Source organism: Sylvia atricapilla, chromosome 1 (genome assembly GCF_009819655.1).
Source record: "Sylvia atricapilla isolate bSylAtr1 chromosome 1, bSylAtr1.pri, whole genome shotgun sequence".
Taxonomy (NCBI): domain Eukaryota; kingdom Metazoa; phylum Chordata; class Aves; order Passeriformes; family Sylviidae; genus Sylvia; species Sylvia atricapilla.
Genome location: NC_089140.1, coordinates 43,253,685 through 43,271,062, shown reverse-complemented (window position 1 = coordinate 43,271,062; position 17,378 = coordinate 43,253,685). Strand labels below are relative to the sequence as shown.

Sequence of the window (17,378 nt, the reverse complement as noted above, 5' to 3'; positions counted from 1 at the left end):
AAAAAAAAAAAAAGAGCGTATCAGAAGAAAACTATTTTAGCATCAGATGTGGCTTGTGCTTCTGGGATCTGTCAAGCTTCTGAGGAGTTTGGAAAGGGCAAAATGAAACAGAGTTGTACTCCTCTGAGAGCACAATGGCCTGTTGTTAAAACTGTTGTAAGAATTCTCCATATCACACTGGAGATACTATGTCCAAAATGCTCCTTGGCGTTAATATGTAATTCATACAATGTTAAGTCTGGACAGAAATCTTAAATTCATGTAGGTAAACTAATGTAGGACTAAGATTAGACTGTTGGATTTGCCTTCAGTTAAGAGCAGATGTCTTGCTGCTAAATCTTGTCATAAGAATTTGTTTTAAGAAGAAATGGAAAAAAAATAGGAAAACAAACATGTCAATTCCTTTAATTTTCTGGGTGTCCAGAGCTGCCTGCAATGACACAACTTATATGTGACAGCACATACTATTTAATGCTGAAAATAATAAAAAATAACAAAAGCTAGGCATGAAAAACATTTAAATAAGGTATACATTAAATGAGTAAGTTATCATAATTAAAATCATTTATTCTAATCTTTCTAATACTCATGTAGGGATCCTGGGGGGTTTTGCTGTTGACAGAGAAATCTTTTGGTGTGTAATAGGATTAGAGAGTAAAGGAGAAATTAGCAAGGGAAATAATAGATAACCAGTGAAGTGATTAAAATGTGGTTTCATATAGTAAAAGAAACAGCCACAGCACATTGAAAAGGAAGGATGACATGTCTGAAAATGCCTTCCTTCAGGTGGCATTGCTGGAGCTCTCTGGCTGTGTCTTCTGAGCTCACTGGTGCTGGAACTGTTGCAGCAGAGGTGTTTGGACTTGGACCTCAGCTAGTTCATTCCATCCAGATATGCAGTGTGAATTGGAAATTACAGGTCTGGCAGTTCACAAGGCCACAGAGAACACTTCTGTAGAAGAGGAATGATCTACTTGAAAAGCTACTTAGCCATCCTAACCAGTGCAACACTCATCCCCTCATTTTTAGCAAAAGGTTTTCTTTTGTATATCAAGCCTGCCCTTAAAAAAATATTGGAATGTCAAATTTATTGTACGTGCCATCTGCAGGAATCCTCATGGACTTTGGGAAAGGTTCAAGTAATAGTAGATATGAATTTGGTAAATACAGTGTTGTCAGAACAGAGCATTAGTGGGCATAATTATTTTTAAATTAAATTTCTGGCATAAATCAGAATTGTCCTATGTGAGGTCTTTGTCCAACCAAGTAAGAACAAGTGTCCTGTTCTTTAAAATCCCACCAAAAACTAAGAGGAAGAGCTTATCTTCTCTCTACTAAAATTTTGTCTAATCTATTTGCACTATTTTTTTTTAATCTACTTGAGTATAGTGCCTGAAAGGGATTATTACTGCTCAGGAGGAAGCTCATATGTAACAATATAGAAAAAAAAGAATTTAATTTTAAATCAAATTTAAGAATTTGTAGCTCTTTTTTTTGTTCAGAGATACCAACCTTCTATCTGCTACTGCAGACAAACTGCTTTTTGCTGATAATTCTAGCTACTAATTTTCTTCAGAGATTGGAGTTTCAGGGGCTAGATTTTAAATCTTTGCACATGCAGAGAGGTCAGTAAAGGAATTTCTCCATGGCACCATGGTTCTTGCAAATGAACTGTCTTAGAGGCTCATGTTTGGCAAACCAAGGTACTGATTCCTGAGTGAAAAATTTTAGATGTTTAACTCTGCAGTCACTGAGCAGTTCTGCAACAGCCAGAGGGATTCAGTACAGCACATGCACATACCTGCAAAATTAGTTGCCATAATTAGTTTGCATCACCCATACAAATGCATGTCTTGTTTGTTGAAGAGGTGATTACGCTGCATAACTTGGAATGTCATGTAGGAACATACTATGGAAAGTAAGAAATGTTTAAACAAGCTATACTTCTATTTTTAATAACGTTTTAAAATGTTGAGCAATGAATCCGTGTGAGTGGGTTTTGATTCACTGTACTGACAAATTCACCTTTTTTTTTTTTTTTTTTTTTTGAGTTTTGCTGATTTTTAACATCTCTAGGGATGAATACAGAATGTTAAATTCAATAGCTGGGGTTGATGTTAAAGTAACTGATAATTATACCTGGAATTTTTCAAACAAGTGCAGCATGAATGCTGTTCTGTTTTTCTTATGCATGCAAGCTGAGTTCTTTAAATTCTGGTGTATCACTGTCTGAAGACCTTCTGTAAGATTTATTAACTTACTCTCTCTCTTCCTGTTTTTCAGGTCAGAGATAGCAAATTGCCTACTTACAAGGACTGCAATAAAAACCCTCCATTCCCTACATTTTTTGCTGATGGAGATGAAGAACTACCAGAAGACCTTTTTGATGAGGAGATTTTCCAGTTCACAGATCCATCTATCAAATTTGCATAATGTTCCTTGCATCTTTGAAAACAGTTTTGTTATTTTCATGTAATACATTGCAATGCTGTATAAAAGTAAGCCTATGAATTGCAGTCTGGCCAACTGATTTAAACACTTCAGGTATTGCCATTTTGGTCAGGTAATCAGATTCACACTGTCAGTCTCAAACCTGTACTTAAAGCAACAAGTGAGTTGAGGAACAGGTTGTAAAGCACACCAAACTGTCTCTTCAGTGACCTTTTGTCCTCTGCCTCAGGCTGTGAAAACCTACACGATCCTGAAAAACTGTTGTTTTGGAGATGGCTCCAGTTCATTTTTTAAATGTGAACAAATTCTGTTTCTCTTTTATACTGGGCAACTCTGATCAATCAGAAAAAGGTTCCAAATCTGCCTTGGCATCTGAGGTGGGGGGAATCCATGAGTAGTAATCCAAAATAAAACAAGAAAATGCATGAGCATTGTTTTGCAGAATGAGCTTGTTTTGCTTCTGTTTTTTTTATGCAGAGCTGTTTCTCTCCTTTTGCCTTTGTGTTGTTTAATGTAGCAGGTACCAAACAGATTTTCTACAGGGAGGGTGATGGTGGCTGTGAGTAGGGTGAGGGAGTGTTCAGGTGGGAAACATTCAGTAACAAAGCAGCACCAGGACTGCAGGGGCCACCTGTTTGTCACCTCTGCTAACAACTTGTTCTGAACTTCACAGAGGGTCGCTTGAATGGTCTCCGGAGAAGTCTCTGTGCATCTACCATGGTCTTTGTATTGGATTCTTATGCTGTTACAGGAGAGCTATTTCAAAGAAAAGAGGTCAAATGTGAGGGATTTGTCTTTCTGTTAGTGCTCATTTTTCTCTTCTAGCCCACCTTTCAATAGTAGCTGGGATCATGCCCCTTCTACTTTTCATCTTGCATGATTTACTACTTATAAGTTTGATATTCTGGATTCTGTAAATCCTCTCACGTACAGAAGTATCTTCCTAACTGTCAGTGCCAGCTGAGCACTTTACTCTCAAGCTCTGCAGTAGTTCAAGAATTTGCATACACTGTTACCATTAATACCCTGGCAGTGCTGTCTGGTCATCTTTGCAGCTTTCTCACCAGCTATGAGCTCAGAGGAAGCTACATGTTTATGGAAGTACATTAAGGTGAACTCCGTATCAGATATTTCAGTGTAGGGAAAATCAACCAGGTACTTCAATCCCTGTTTGGTGAGAGAACTTTCCCCTTTCTGGCATGGAAAGTGAAATTCCAATGATCTGATCATGTTGCTCCAGGAAATGACTGCAGCCATTCAGGGAATGCTGTAGTTGCCTTCCATTTGTTCAAGTTTAAAGTTTCTGTTGAAGCCAATATTCCATCAGAGTAATCTCTGCAGTTTTGATTTTGAAATGTATGCTGGATGTGAGCTGTATGATTTTTTGAGTTGCTGCTTATTCAAGTTCCATTTGTACTGAGATGTGCAGGTGAAACCTTTTCCATCTTTATCAGGAATGCTGGAACATCAAAGACAAGAGCTTTCATAGCTCAACTGCAGACTGATGTCCCAAAGTATTTTCTGTATGGCAGATGCAGAGTGAGATGGCTAAGATCTGCTGATGTGAGCTCAGAGTAGTGCAACTCAGATTGGAACATAATCATCCATTAGACCCATTCTTCCATCAGGCATTGGAAGGCTTATGCTGTTTTAATTTTCCTTACTGTCCCCATCTCTGTTGTCTGTTTTTTTGGGTAAAGAGGGGGACTTTGAGCAGGAGAAGGCCAGGCTGAATTTACTTAAAGGAGCAAAATTGTTCATAAGTGTAATGACACCAAATGCTTTAAGCCCACCTACAAGTTGGCGTTTAGAAAAGGCTGATGATGTTTAATAAACTATTTTTAGACATTATCAAAGGTGTTGGAGCTGAATATTCATTCTTCAATGTGGCCAAAGGTTGTGGCTAATTGAGATGTACTTTAAAGCTTCAAATAAAAGACAAAATTAGGCAAACATCAACTCCTCGTGTCTCAGATGAGCTAACAGTTTCGCATGCAAAAGGATGTGTTAATTTTTGTGAAAAGGCAGACCAAGGGCTCTGTTGCAAGTAGATGTGTCTGTGTGTTTTGTTGCTGTGTCTGAGTAAAGACAGTTTAGAGCCATCAGGCAACATTTGCTCAGGGAAAGCAACAACAGCAACAAAAATAAGTTCTTATTCCATATTACCTGAGTTACTAAAGAAGGAAATGAACATGTTACCAGGAGTCTGAATTCTGTGGGACAACATCCTACCCAGTGTTGGGAGCTGTTATGCTGCCCAAGGAAGTAAATCACTGGCAAGCTCTGCTACCAGTGCCATAATTTGTGAAGGTTTCAAGGTTTCCCCCAACCCTTCTCTCCAAGCTGAAGAACCCAATCTCTCTCAGTTTCTTCATAGGAGAGGTGCTCCAGCATCTGATCACCTTTGTGGCCTTTTTCTGGAGTCACTCTAGGAGTTAATTCCATGCCCTTTTGCTGTGCTCAAGTCACTGATCTGGGGTTTGCATGCCCAGGAGCTCATTAACCCTCTCCTTGTGCTGTTGTGTTTGTGTTAACATTAGGGACATGCTGCTCTGGAGGAGGATGTAGGGTTAAGCTTTAGCTATGTCTGTGGCTTCATGGCGTGACTGCTTTGAAAAATAAATACTCTTCAATAATAACCCCTCTCAGTGGTTCTGTAATACTACGTGAATAAACACTGTCAAGCTTACAATATAAGTTGAAGGTAAGAAGACAGCAGGAAGAGGAAATCAAAACACTCATGTATCACTTGACAACATAATTGCAGCCATTGATGATAAACAAGGAAAGTTTATTTCTCTTGAAATACCATACTTTCAAATACCGTTGCTCTGTCATTATGTGAGACCGATAAACATTTTTGTTTGCTATTTTCACTTCATGTGGAAAAATGTGGTTTGCTCTGTTATTATTTAACAAATATTATTCTAGTAAACTGAAGAGGTGGCAAGAGCTTATGTGTAAAATTCCACCCTCCTTACTGTTTCCTTGCTGAATTCTAGACGTCCTGGAGGACTTCGATGATCCCAGAGGCCTTTGCCAACCTTGAAGACTCTGTGATTGAAAGAAAAACTGATGAGGATACAAACTGTGAGGGGGCTGATGTGCATAACCCAAACCCCAATCAGGGGCTTCCCACTGGCAGCCTGGTGCCAGCCCCATGCTTGTGAGCTCCAGCACACGGCCTCTCCTGGAATGCCAAGGTGAATACTATGCAAAGGAAGTTGCTGATCCCTCCTTGAGTGCTTCATGAAATCTGGCTAATAGAGGGGCCCAGTAACCACAGTGAGGACTGAAATGAATAAAATGTAAGAGATTCCCATTTTCTTACACAGTCTGCCATTTGTTAAAAAGTTGTACTGTTTCAAATATTATGCCAGTTGTAAACCGGTCTGTTAAGCTGTTTGTACCAAAGTTTGTACCCTCAAAAATCTCATTCCAAGTTGTATACCCCCTCTAAAACCCCGGGGCCCCCCCCTTCCGTCGGGCTAGGCTGTCGCCGTTCCCTGCCGGCTCCTCGAGCTGCCGGCCCCGCCTAATAGGAAAATCCAAGGACTTCCATGGTGCACCGCTCCAAAACCGAAGTACAGCTGCCGGCAAGCGGACCCAAAAGCCGCGACCCAGCACCAAATCCAGGTAAAAAGGGAGGCACTACAACACCGAGAAGACCCTCAGCTACCTAAAGACTGAATTCTGCTTCTGCCGCCTCGCCACGACCACAAAGGGACTGGGAAGAAGTGACACCCCTAGACCACACGAGCCCAGTTGGGTTGCCGGGAATTCCCGCGAGATCGGAGCCTCCCGACTTCTGCTGCGGCGAGAGCAAAAGGTCCGACTGACACCTGATCCTCAGCGGCGACAGGAGCGAGGGCGGCGACAGGAGCAGCGGCGGCGCAGGCGACCCCTCGAGTTCCCCCTTTAAAGAGCTGACTAATAAAGGCTTTTCAAAGGAGCAAGTCTCCTGGCCCGTTTTTAACAAGGACGGTGGTGGGGTTCATTAATTTTAGGATTGCTGTGTCTGTAGCTACGGCTGGGCTTGGGTCTTTCTTGTGATTTATGTCATTCTCCCCCTCCCTTGAGATTTTGCATGGGAATGCCTTGGTTTCATAACTGCAAACATTATTTGTATATGGTGTCTTCCAGTAATTAGCTCCTCTGCCCTTCAGTGCACAGCTAGTGCTTATTAATTGCATTAAATGAGCATCTCTCACCTGCAGTAAATTGCCCTGCTCTGTTGCACACCTTAGCATGTAGCATAGCTTAGTATGATTGATTTATTTATTTAACGTGCCTGAAGGCACTTAACAGCTGTAAGAACATGCAGGAATGCTGACCTTGAACTTGGGTCTTTATTGGTTTTGGAGACAGCATGCAGTTTCTGGGGGAGGAATTTAAGTTGATTACACGTAGCCTTAATGTTATGACGCCAGAAAAAGAATTCATTTCAATGGGTGCAGCTCTGCTGTGTCTGAAGTGTGGCAGAAAGACAGATGGCAGTTCTTCCTGAGTAATGTGCACAGCCAAGTCGTGGTGTCAGGTAGGAAGGGGGTACCTCAGGACTGGTAGTCTCCAAATTAATGCAACATGCTGACTTCCACCTCATGAAGTGCTTCAAAAACACGTGGGATGTGAACTGTAGAAGACTATCACACTGCTCCAGTCCCCTGCCCTTCTGTCAGTGCGTCTTCCTTGCATCTCTCCCCTTGTTTCACAGAAGTGTGTGTGTGCTAAGTGGGAATGTGGCACTGGGGTGGGCATCAAGAAAGATTTCCAGCAGTGCCAATGTCCATAATAATATCCTAGTTCACCCTCATTCCATTGAGGTATTCCATGTGGGGTCCCACCTTTGTGTATGGTTGATACAGAATCATTTCTTTTGGAATACAAAAGACTTGGGCTGTGGACTTGCTTTTTCATCCAAGTGGCACCCACTGCCCATGAATTGAAAATCTCTGCTTGGGAATAATTCCATTTGGGAGTTAAAGTAGTCTTCACTGTCATGGCAGTAACTTTGAACACTACAACAGAACCCAGAAGAGAAAGTCAGCTGAGAAAATTTGTGCAGTTTTTAGTGTGAACACAAAAAATGGCTTGAACTATTTGCTGTAATGTAACGAGTATATGCTGGAGATGGGACCCTCTGTCCTATGGTGCTTCCTGCTGCTTCTCAAATTTCTGTGTGTCAAATCTGGCATAAGATGTATTTATTGAAGTCAAATTAAGCACAAACCCAGATTTGGAGTTTAGGAAGAGGCAGGTTTGCAAAGGGGGGTTGTTAACAAAAAATTGACTTAAACCAACTTCATATCAATTAAGTTGAGCTGTATAATTTGCTTCACGTTCCCCTGAGTGACATAGTCTTCCAGTCAGCTAAGTCAAGATTTCATTTATCTGTTTTCATCTCCTTCCTCACTTCCTTTCTAAGTAGTAGAAAACCTTTAAAAATGTGGGTTTTTTCAGGCACTCAAAACCTTGAAGAAGGTCCCTTGGCAACCCGATGCTCTATTGAAAAGAAGAATGACTCATCGTTCCTAGGCAAGAGTAATTTTATAAAAGTTTCTTCTTTTTTTTTTTTTTTTTTTTTTCCTAAAAGATCAAGAGGAAAGATCAAGATTTCTGAATCAGAGTCTTTTCTGCACATAGCCTCTCTTGAAGTGATGTTCAGCCAATTCCAAACGTATCTTGCCTGAAATCTTTTGTTGCTCCATGCAATAGTGAACTTCCAGCACAAATTACAGTTTTGGTGCCTCAGTCCTGCTTAATATACACCTGCCCAGCACCAAGCAAAGTATGCATGAAAATTTGGCAGTGAGCAAGGAAAGATTTACTACATGGTACATATTTCAAAATCACGGTTCCTTTTTCTACAGCGAGCAAGAAAGGCATTTTTGTCCACTGATTCGTTCTCAAATTGCACCACCTCTTTCCAAAGGGAGATTTTTCTCTGGAGTTACCTATGTTCTTCCTTAGGCTAGCTTGAAATTTACCTTTATTGGAATATTTCCTTTATTTTAGAGCTGCATATGAGAACTAGCTTGATAGAAAAGAAACATTTTATTTCGTTTCCCTGATCTTTCATTTCCCTTGATCGCAAGTTGAGAGAGGAATGCTTTCCCTGTATGGCACTTAAAGAGAAAATCAATTGTTTTCTGTGAAATTGCCAGTTGGTTTCTAACCTGCTACTTCACCCCCTCAGAACAAGGGGCCATGAAATGTCCTTCGGCTCTTTGTCACACAATCTTGGACGAATGCAGCCGTGGCTGTGTGCCCAAAGGCTATCATCCTGCAGGCACAGCAAGCACCAGAGACAGAATGTTTCAAGCCTTGTTATTTGAAGCTATTGCACCCTTTAATGGTGTGGCTGGGGGAGGAATGAATCCTGCATTTATGGGTTGTGCTGAGGGCACTCACCCACTCCCATCGTACACACACCGAGAAGGCAGTTTCAGGGAGTCTTTGTCTTCTCATGCTACTGAAAAGCCAAGGAGTACTTTTGGGAGCACAGTTTGCTGAGTGCCCTGCACAATGGCTGTTAAACCCATGAAATGTTACCAGCTCTGAGTTAGCAGCTGAATAACCCAAGCGCCACAGTGTACAAACTGTGTGTGTACGTGCCTGTCCTCCAGCGCTGGCTGTATGTTATTTCTGATCAGGAGTCTCAGTGACAGCCTTTCAAGCTTCACCTGTTTACAGTTCAGTGCAACTGCTCCAGTTGGTGACACAGTCTGCACTCTTTGAAAAAACTCAAACGGAGTCCTGGAACTTCAGTGTAGACACATAACAAAAGTGTTGGTCTGCTCCCCTATTGTGCATCCCCCCAGTCAGATCTACCACGTTTACTGATGTCCAAAATATGTGCTTTGATGTGAACACAAAGCTTGCTCTTGACTGAAATGCAGACTGTATTGGAAATACCAGGTGCTGTCATCTGAAGCCAGTGCTTTAAATGGTCATCTTCAATTAATCACTTAATGAACTTTATTGCGGATGATTAAAAGTAATTACATGTTTTCAAACACAGAGAGATTTTGACAAAACAATTTCATAGTTATTAATCATCAGGTGAAAGTAATTGCTGTTTCAAAAATGTGAAAGTATCCATCTGTTAATTCACTTGTAAGATACCTAATACATTACCAGTGCCCAGTTCTTTACTTACAAAGTATTTTTCAAACCAGACTCCTACCTTTCCAAATGCTGTTTATGTGTGTTTAAATTTAGTAAGCAGTGGCTTCAAGAGAGCACAAGTCTAAGATGTCAGTATATCACAAGATTCATCCCACAGACTGTGGACTTTAAATGAAACTTGACTCAGGACAAGCGTGTGTGAGGTCCTGGAGAAGCAGGGACTGCTCTGAAAGGGCTTTGAAGGAGAAGAGAGGAAACACCTGACAGCTGAGGACTGTCACATTGTTAGAGCTGTGCTGCACCAGGGGCAGCACTTAAAAACTGATGGAGAGACGGGAATGATGAGGGAGCGAAGAGGAAGATGTGTGTAAGGAGTGTGAGCAGCCCAGCACTGCAGGCACTGAGGACTTGGTGTGGAGATGAGCAACTGAGGAAGGAGGCACTGAGGAATTTGCAGAGAAGCAGTTCTGACAGTTCTGACAGGAGAGACGTGGCTTCGTGCTGCAGGTTGGTGGGAACAAGGGAACAGGCTGCAAAACCAGGATGGATGTGGGTAGCAAACCTAGGAAGTGTTTGTAGCTAAGGACTGCATTGAAAGGATTCAACTTGGGCATCATCTGGGAGAGCAACCTGACAAAATTAGATAGATGAACTCTAAGGAGAACAAGGTTTGAGGGAGATGGGGATGATAAAATTGCTCCACACTTGGTGAGGCTGCTTTAACCCAGCTGAAAAGATAAGGGACCCTCTTGAAACGAGAAATTCAGGCACATAATCTTCAGAAGAGGAATCCAGGCACTGAATTATTTCCTGAGGAAAGTGCCTGCCGGTTGCCTGCAGCTAGGCTTTCATTCCCTGATTAAGGGCAGGATTTAAATTTAAGCCCCATCCTTAGCTGGCTTAAGTAATCCCCTGCTTGCTGTGCTTGCTGCTGTGTATGCTTGGTATCAAGAATATTTTGTAAGGGGCCAGCAGGATGTACAGACCTCACATTTTGAAATTCAAGGGCGATCTACGCTGAGGAATCTGTCAGCCTCTTCTGTCTCCTTTTATCTGTCTCTGTTTGCCTCTCTGTGGCAGTGGCTGCCAGTCTTTCAATAACAAACTTAATTACCACCAGTGACTTTGTTGGGTGTGTCGTGGCAGGTGAACTTAGTGCAACAGTCGGCAAGAAGCAGAGAAATCAGGTGCAACACTTTAGGTTGGTGGAGGAACAGAAAGTTTTGTGGAAGGAGCTGAGCAGAGAAAAGGCTTCATCCTGCATCTGGTATGTACCCAAAAGTAGCTACAGTGCAATATTGGAGGTTCACTTGGAATTTAACACGTGCTTGACAGGCTCTGTGACTGATCACATCTGTGCCTTCCTGGCAGTTCTTATCCAGCCCAGGTTGTGTTAACATCTCCAAAAAGCTGTTGACAGACAAAATTCTAAAAGGTGATAATATCTTGAAAACAGCTCAGCTTTCTTCTCTCTTCTTTTTTTTCCCCCACTCCCTTGTTTTAATATTTTTCCATTCCTTTTCCTTTTTTTTTTTTTTTTTTTTTCCTTCAGTACCTCAGTGTCTAACTGCCAGCCAGGTCAGTAATCCCTGATCAACTGTTGTCAGGCACTGCAGGTTTGGTGACAGCAGCGGTGCTTAGGCTCTGTTCTGCACATGGAATTCTAGCTTTTTTCTCCTGTGAGAAGCAGAAGATGCTTGGCTACTTCATTGCAGAACTGGATGATAGATTTTATTTCACATTAATGTAACCTGCTTGTCCTCAGCTGCCTTTTTGCCACTCCATTTTGTCCAGTTTTACTTTGTGTTTAAGATAGGAAACAGCAGGACAGGATCTGACCATTTTTGTACCTTGAGGGTTCAAGTATTTGAAAGGCAAACTTAAACTGATCAGCCTTGGAGGGTTTTTCAGACTAGAGACTGGATCTTGTAAAATCTAGCTCCAGGTTCACAAATTAAGTAACTAAACACAGACTAAAATTTACCTTTTAGGTACAATTTCTAATTTCTTACAGCATCAGTGCAAAGACACACTGTTTTAAAAAATTACTGGATATAGAAATACACATTTTTGCATGTTTTTCTGCATAGTCAGACCAAGCAAACCTGCATGAAAGGATTGAATGTGGATGTACCATCTCCACAGCAACAGTAGAGCAAAGGAAGGTGGAAGGCAGGCTTTTCTAAGGGTGCTCTTCACCTGAGAGTCTGGGATAAGTGGGGGTGACTGGGAAAGCAGTGACTGTTAGACACAGTTTGTACTGGAGGACTGCAGGACCACATGTGCTTCCAGCTCCAGAGAATGTGCTCTCCTCTCCAGCCAAACACTTTCCTGTCACCAGGAGGTGACAGCAGGGTTGTGCTTTCAACCTCAAAACTGATCCCTGGACAGCCTGGGGTGAGCCCTCCAGACACAGATGTCTCACATCCTGGAAGGGCCTCCCTGCTGTGGCACAGGAAAGCCTTTGGAGCTAAATAACATCAGACTGGCACTTGGCACTGGTGGGGTTCCACAGGGTTCCATCTTAGGCCCTGTGCTTTTCAACATCCTCATAAATCACTTGGATGCAAGGCTGGAAGGGATAATAAGTTTAGAGATGATACAAACTTGGGATGAGGTGTCAGTTTCCTTGAGGCCCTGCAGAGAGATCTTGATAAATTAGAGTTGGGCAATCACCAACTGTGTGAAGTTTACCAGGGGCCAAATTCTGCACCTGGCTCAGGGCAACCCTGGATGTACAGACAGACTGGGGGATGAGAGGCTGGAGAGAAGCACTGTGGAAAGAGACCTGGGGGTTCTGGTTGATGGCAAGTTGAATATGAGCCAGCAGTGCCCTGGCAGCCAGGAGGTCCAGGCATGTCCTGGGTACATCAGGGACAGCATGGCCAGCTGGGCAAGGGAGGGGATTGTCCCACTCTCCTCTGAGCTGGGGTGGCCTCAACTTCAAGTGCTGGGGGCAGGTTTGAGAGTCACAGTATAAAGAAGACATTAAACTATTAGAGAGTGTCCAGAGGAGGGCAACAAGGATGGTGAAGGGTCTGGAAGGGAAGCCTGGTGAGGAGTGGCTGAGGTCACTTGGTCTGTTCAACCTGGAAGAAGAGGAGACTGAGGGGTGACCTTTCCTGTGAAGGGAAGAGGAGGGGCAGACACTGATATCTTTGGTGACAGGAGCCAAGGGAATGGCCTGAAGTTGTGTCAAGGGAGGTTTAGGTTGAATATTTCAAAAAGGTTCCTCACCCAGAGGGTGTTTGGGCACTGGAACAGGCTCCCCAGGGAGGTGGTCACAGCACCAAGCCTGACAGAGTTCAAGGTCCATTTGAACAATGCTCTCAGGCATATAGTGTGACTCTTGGGGATGGCCCTGTGCAGAGCCAGAAGATAGACTAAAGATCCTTGTGGGTCCCTTCCAACTTGGCTTATTCTGTGATTCTGTAAAACAGCCAGACCTTAATGAGAGAAGAGAAGAGAAGAGAAGAGAAGAGAAGAGAAGAGAAGAGAAGAGAAGAGAAGAGAAGAGAAGAGAAGAGAAGAGAAGAGAAGAGAAGAGAAGAGAAGAGAAGAGAAGAGAAGAGAAGAGAAGAGAAGAGAAGAGAAGAGAAGAGAAGAGAGAAGAGAAGAGAAGAGAAGAGAAGAGAAGAGAAGAGAAGAGAAGAGAAAGAGAAGAGAAGAGAAGAGAAGAGAAGAGAAGAGAAGAGAAGAGAAGAGAAGAGAAGAGAAGAGAAGAGAAGAGAAGAGAAGAGAAGAGAAGAGAAGAGAAGAGAAGAGAAGAGAAGAGAAGAGAAGAGAAGAGAAGAGAAGAGAAGAGAAGAAGTTTTGCTGACAATATATTACTAACAAAAGCATGAGATGTCATGTATGGACTTTGCAGGGACAGATGCAGTTCAGCTCTCCTTTGTACGCTAAGGTAATGTTTTTTTCAAATGAGTTGCAGCGGCACAGACTGCAAAGCAACAAAGCCAAGCCAGTCCTAAGGGACTTAAAATTATTATTCAGAAAGTCAGAGCAGGCTATTCTTCAGTGCCAAAAAATTTCAGGTCATCTAATTATGGGGTGTGCACCACTGAAGTGACAGTAGGAAAACAAGTTCTTGTTGGAAAATTTTCCTCACCTCCATTTTAACCTTCAAGATGAGTTGTATATCTTACCCAGCGCTTCAGCATGTGATGATTCAGGTGGGATGTGCAGGAGCTGGTATCGGCTCTGCTGCCCCAGCAGTGATGCTGCTGCCTGTAAGACTGACTTTATGGGGAGTGCTGACAGCTCTTTCCTGAGCTCAGAGCTGTTTCCCATCCTCACAGCCCACAGATGGCCCCCCACTGCCCCATGAGTTGTCTCAAGGTTTGCTGGCACCATCTTGTTCACTGGCTCTATCAAACGAACACGTATGTGGCAATCAAGCCGCTTAGGCTGTTCCAAGACATTTCTGTGCTGCAGGTCCAGGCCAGGCTGGAGACTGGTGCTCCCTGTGAACAGAACAGCTCATCCTGCACTGCCTGTGTTTAGGAGGGCTTGTGCTGTCTGTATTCATGCCCTGGATCCAAATTCATTCAGCAGAGCAGGGAATTATGAAGTCGCTGGATTTTTGCTGAGGCCATAACAGAACCACATCACTGGAGCTACAATAGACTTAGATGCAGAGATACACTTGAGTTTTTGAAAGACCTAGAAAGCAAAACCTTTTTTTGTTTAAGTAAGCTGTTAGCAGCTTCTCACTATTTTTCCCTTTAGTTAATCTCATGTTTGCACAAACACTGAAATCCAAACAGCATATGAAGTACCTTGTTAAATGCAACTGGTATCCAATCCTAGTCCCACAGTCCCATAAGTGTCCCAGGCAAGAAAATGAGAGAGTGGGAGACAAGCTGTATTTGCAAGCATCATTACCACAACAAATCTAAACAACCAATCCATTCCTTTTCATTGCAGTTTGACCACACTTTTTTCTTTCTTATTATCTCTGTCTAATTGAGGTGCAAAACAACGTGCAGAGGGTGGCCCTCGACTTACAAGTATTCACTTTTCATACATCAGCTGTTGTTTAGGTTGTATGGGCTTCCCTTACCCTGGGATACCTCTGCCTTTCAAGCTTTTAAGCTGATTTGACCGATCTGCTCATTGTTTGTTGAGGGTCTTCTCTGGAAATCCTTATTCTGAGCCTAATATTACTGTTTGCTCTCATCAATAATTGCTGCTGCAGCGTCAATAATGACTGCAAAGTGGCCCTTTCCTTCACTGTACTTCTGGGGTGGTCTTTGCCTGGAATTTATTGTACTTCTGGGATGATATTTGCCTGGAAATGCTACAGAAGTCTGCAAGAGAGGAGCCACAGGAGCTGTGCCTCTTTGCTGGTCAGCCCCTCTCTATGGAGCTGAGTTGAACTACTGGTCAAAGAAGGACGATCCCAAAAGCTGGTGGCTCCCGTGGAAGAGCTGTGTTCTCCAGGTCCTTTGTGTTAAACCTATATGAATTCTGGAGTCGATGAAGCGAACCAACTACTGAACAACGTGAAACAGATGAAAGTAAGACCATGACTGCAATTCACATTCTGCTTGTAGTGAATTTGCAGAAAGCACCTAAATTTAGTCTCCTATATTCAGTTCTGCCTATTTTCCAACTATGGACATCTCACTAGGTGTTTAAATAACTTCGCTACTTACTTAGGTACATAAAATTTAGATGTAAGATATTTAAGGCACTCTTGAAAATGTTCCACTCTTGTTCTGGCCCTCTGTGTTGGACTTAGATCTTTGCATTCTGCTCCTCCAACTCTTGTCTGAGCTGAAATAATGTCTACAAATTGTGGCATGAGAGGTTCGGGATGGACATTAGGAAGAAATTTCTCCACACTGGAAGAGGTTACTGAGAAGCTATAGATTAAGAGTCTGGTTTAGACCAGTGTCTGATAAAGAGTCAGAGATGTGGAACTGCTGTACGTTGGCACCAGTGGTGCTCAGCCAACATTTCTGGGACTCTGAAAACTACCCTAGACTGTCTGTGTTTCAGGCAGAAAGTTGATCTTTATGGGTACAAAATGGCCAGAAACAACACAAATACTTATTCTACTATGTATTCAGAAAAGAATGAGAATTATTTTGGTTTTTAATGAAACGTACAATCAAAATCCTTGCTGTGCATTGTCCATCCCCAACAAGCCAATTTGGCTGCTCCTGGCTATAGCTGCAGCCTGACCACTCACTATGTTTCTTACTGGAGCAAGCCATGTTTTCATGTGTATAATCATGTTTTCAAGCATGAACTCAGTCTGAAAGTCAGCTTTGTTTTTGCAAATAATCTTCAGCAACACTTGATGGACCTGCCTGTTTTACTGGGTTCTGTATCCAGTTTTTCATTGGTCCTCCTGCAGCCAGGCTTTCATTGCATGAGTGAAGGGGAGCAGTGGTGCTGCTGTGAGTTCCTGCTCTGGGCAGGAGGGACATGTGTACATGTTGGGACAGCTCCTAAGGGGTTTTACACCTCTAGAATTCCCAAAGTGTATGATTGTTTGCTAGATGCCATGAGATATGTCCCTGGAAAAGTTACTGGTAATTTATAATTTCCTGTGACAGTCCCTGATAAGTTGTCACCTCTGAGCTGCCAGGTCTTGAGTTGTGTTCAGACTCCAAAAATTTTTGTTCCAAGACACTGCACCAACTTCTTCCCCCAGGGACAGCAGCTGTTTCTTCCCCTTGTGAATAGGGCCTGACAGCCTTCACAAAGAGCCCTGCTGCACTGCACAGAGTGAGGCAGGATAACAAAGCCTGGGCCACTGGGAATTGTCGGGATACACCCTTAGCTGACCAGCATTCTCCTAACTCCAGCAACATCTCCAAGTGTGTGTCCTGTGATAGAGCTTCCATTCTCAGACATTCACCTCTGGCTCTTCAGTGTAGTGTCAGAACACTGGTCCGTCATTTCTACTTTCCCTCCTCGTTCCATGTGTTTACTTCTTCCTCTCCTGATAAACCACTTCAGTTTAACATACAGAAGTTGGAGATTCCTTCTCTCTGATTTTCACCCGTAACTGGCTGTGAACTATTTATAGCATCAGTTGAAGTCCATATTTCCCCCCCTTTTATACTCACAATGAAAGCAGAGTTCAAATGCATGTCTGCATAAGAGGTGTGGGAGGCTTTGGAGAGATGAAAATAACAGGAAGGCAGCTGCTGCTTGTTGGCTCCGTTGGTGCAGCTCAGCACTCCCCTGTCTGTTGGCGGACGGATCAACTCACATTGATCAAAATACAGTTAATATTAAAAAAAGCAGATAAACCCTTCTGCCCGGGTGCTAAATTTCCATTCATTCTGCAGTTGAGCTTCCTCCACAGGCTCATCAGAAAACAGAAATCACCATTGTGCTGCTGATTGCTGGGATTCTTCTTAGAGAAGCAGAAGAGAGAGAACGCAATGTAATTTAGGCTTTACAATGTGGAGGTGCGAGGGCAGAAGTGTCAGTTGTTGCTGTGCCTGTTATTACCAAAGCCACTTTCAAAGTCTGTGTAAAAATCTGCCTTGCCAGGTGGGGGCTGGGGAGTCCTCAGTGGGGACTCTGTAAAAACCTGCCTTGAGATGCCCATCCCCACAGATTGTCTGCAGAGTCCAAAGACACAGTTGGGGTGTGAGGCTGGTTTTTGGGCTTGTGGAGCAGACTCGGGCAGCCCTGAGGGATGCTGTGGGAAAGATCCTGCAGGCTGAGTGCCCACAGTGCAACCATTGCCCTGAAACACAGCAAAATGTCATGAGCTTGTGAGGGGGCACAGGTTGCCCCATAGAAAATCTCAGCCAGCTTCAGCAGACAGTTTG

The 17,378-nt window shown here is 43.1% G+C and overlaps 1 protein-coding gene across 1 annotated transcript in view; it reads left to right on the top strand.

Annotated features, from left to right (window-relative positions):
• MRPL3 (mitochondrial ribosomal protein L3) overlaps positions 1 to 2,876 on the top strand; it is a 28,011-nt gene extending 25,135 nt beyond the window's left edge. Inside the window, exon 10 of the mRNA XM_066320763.1 lies at positions 2,284 to 2,876. Coding sequence (XP_066176860.1) covers positions 2,284 to 2,433 — 150 coding nt within the window. The 3' untranslated portion in view covers positions 2,434 to 2,876. The remainder of the gene's footprint in view (positions 1 to 2,283) is intronic.
• The last annotated feature ends 14,502 nt before the right edge of the window (positions 2,877 to 17,378 follow it).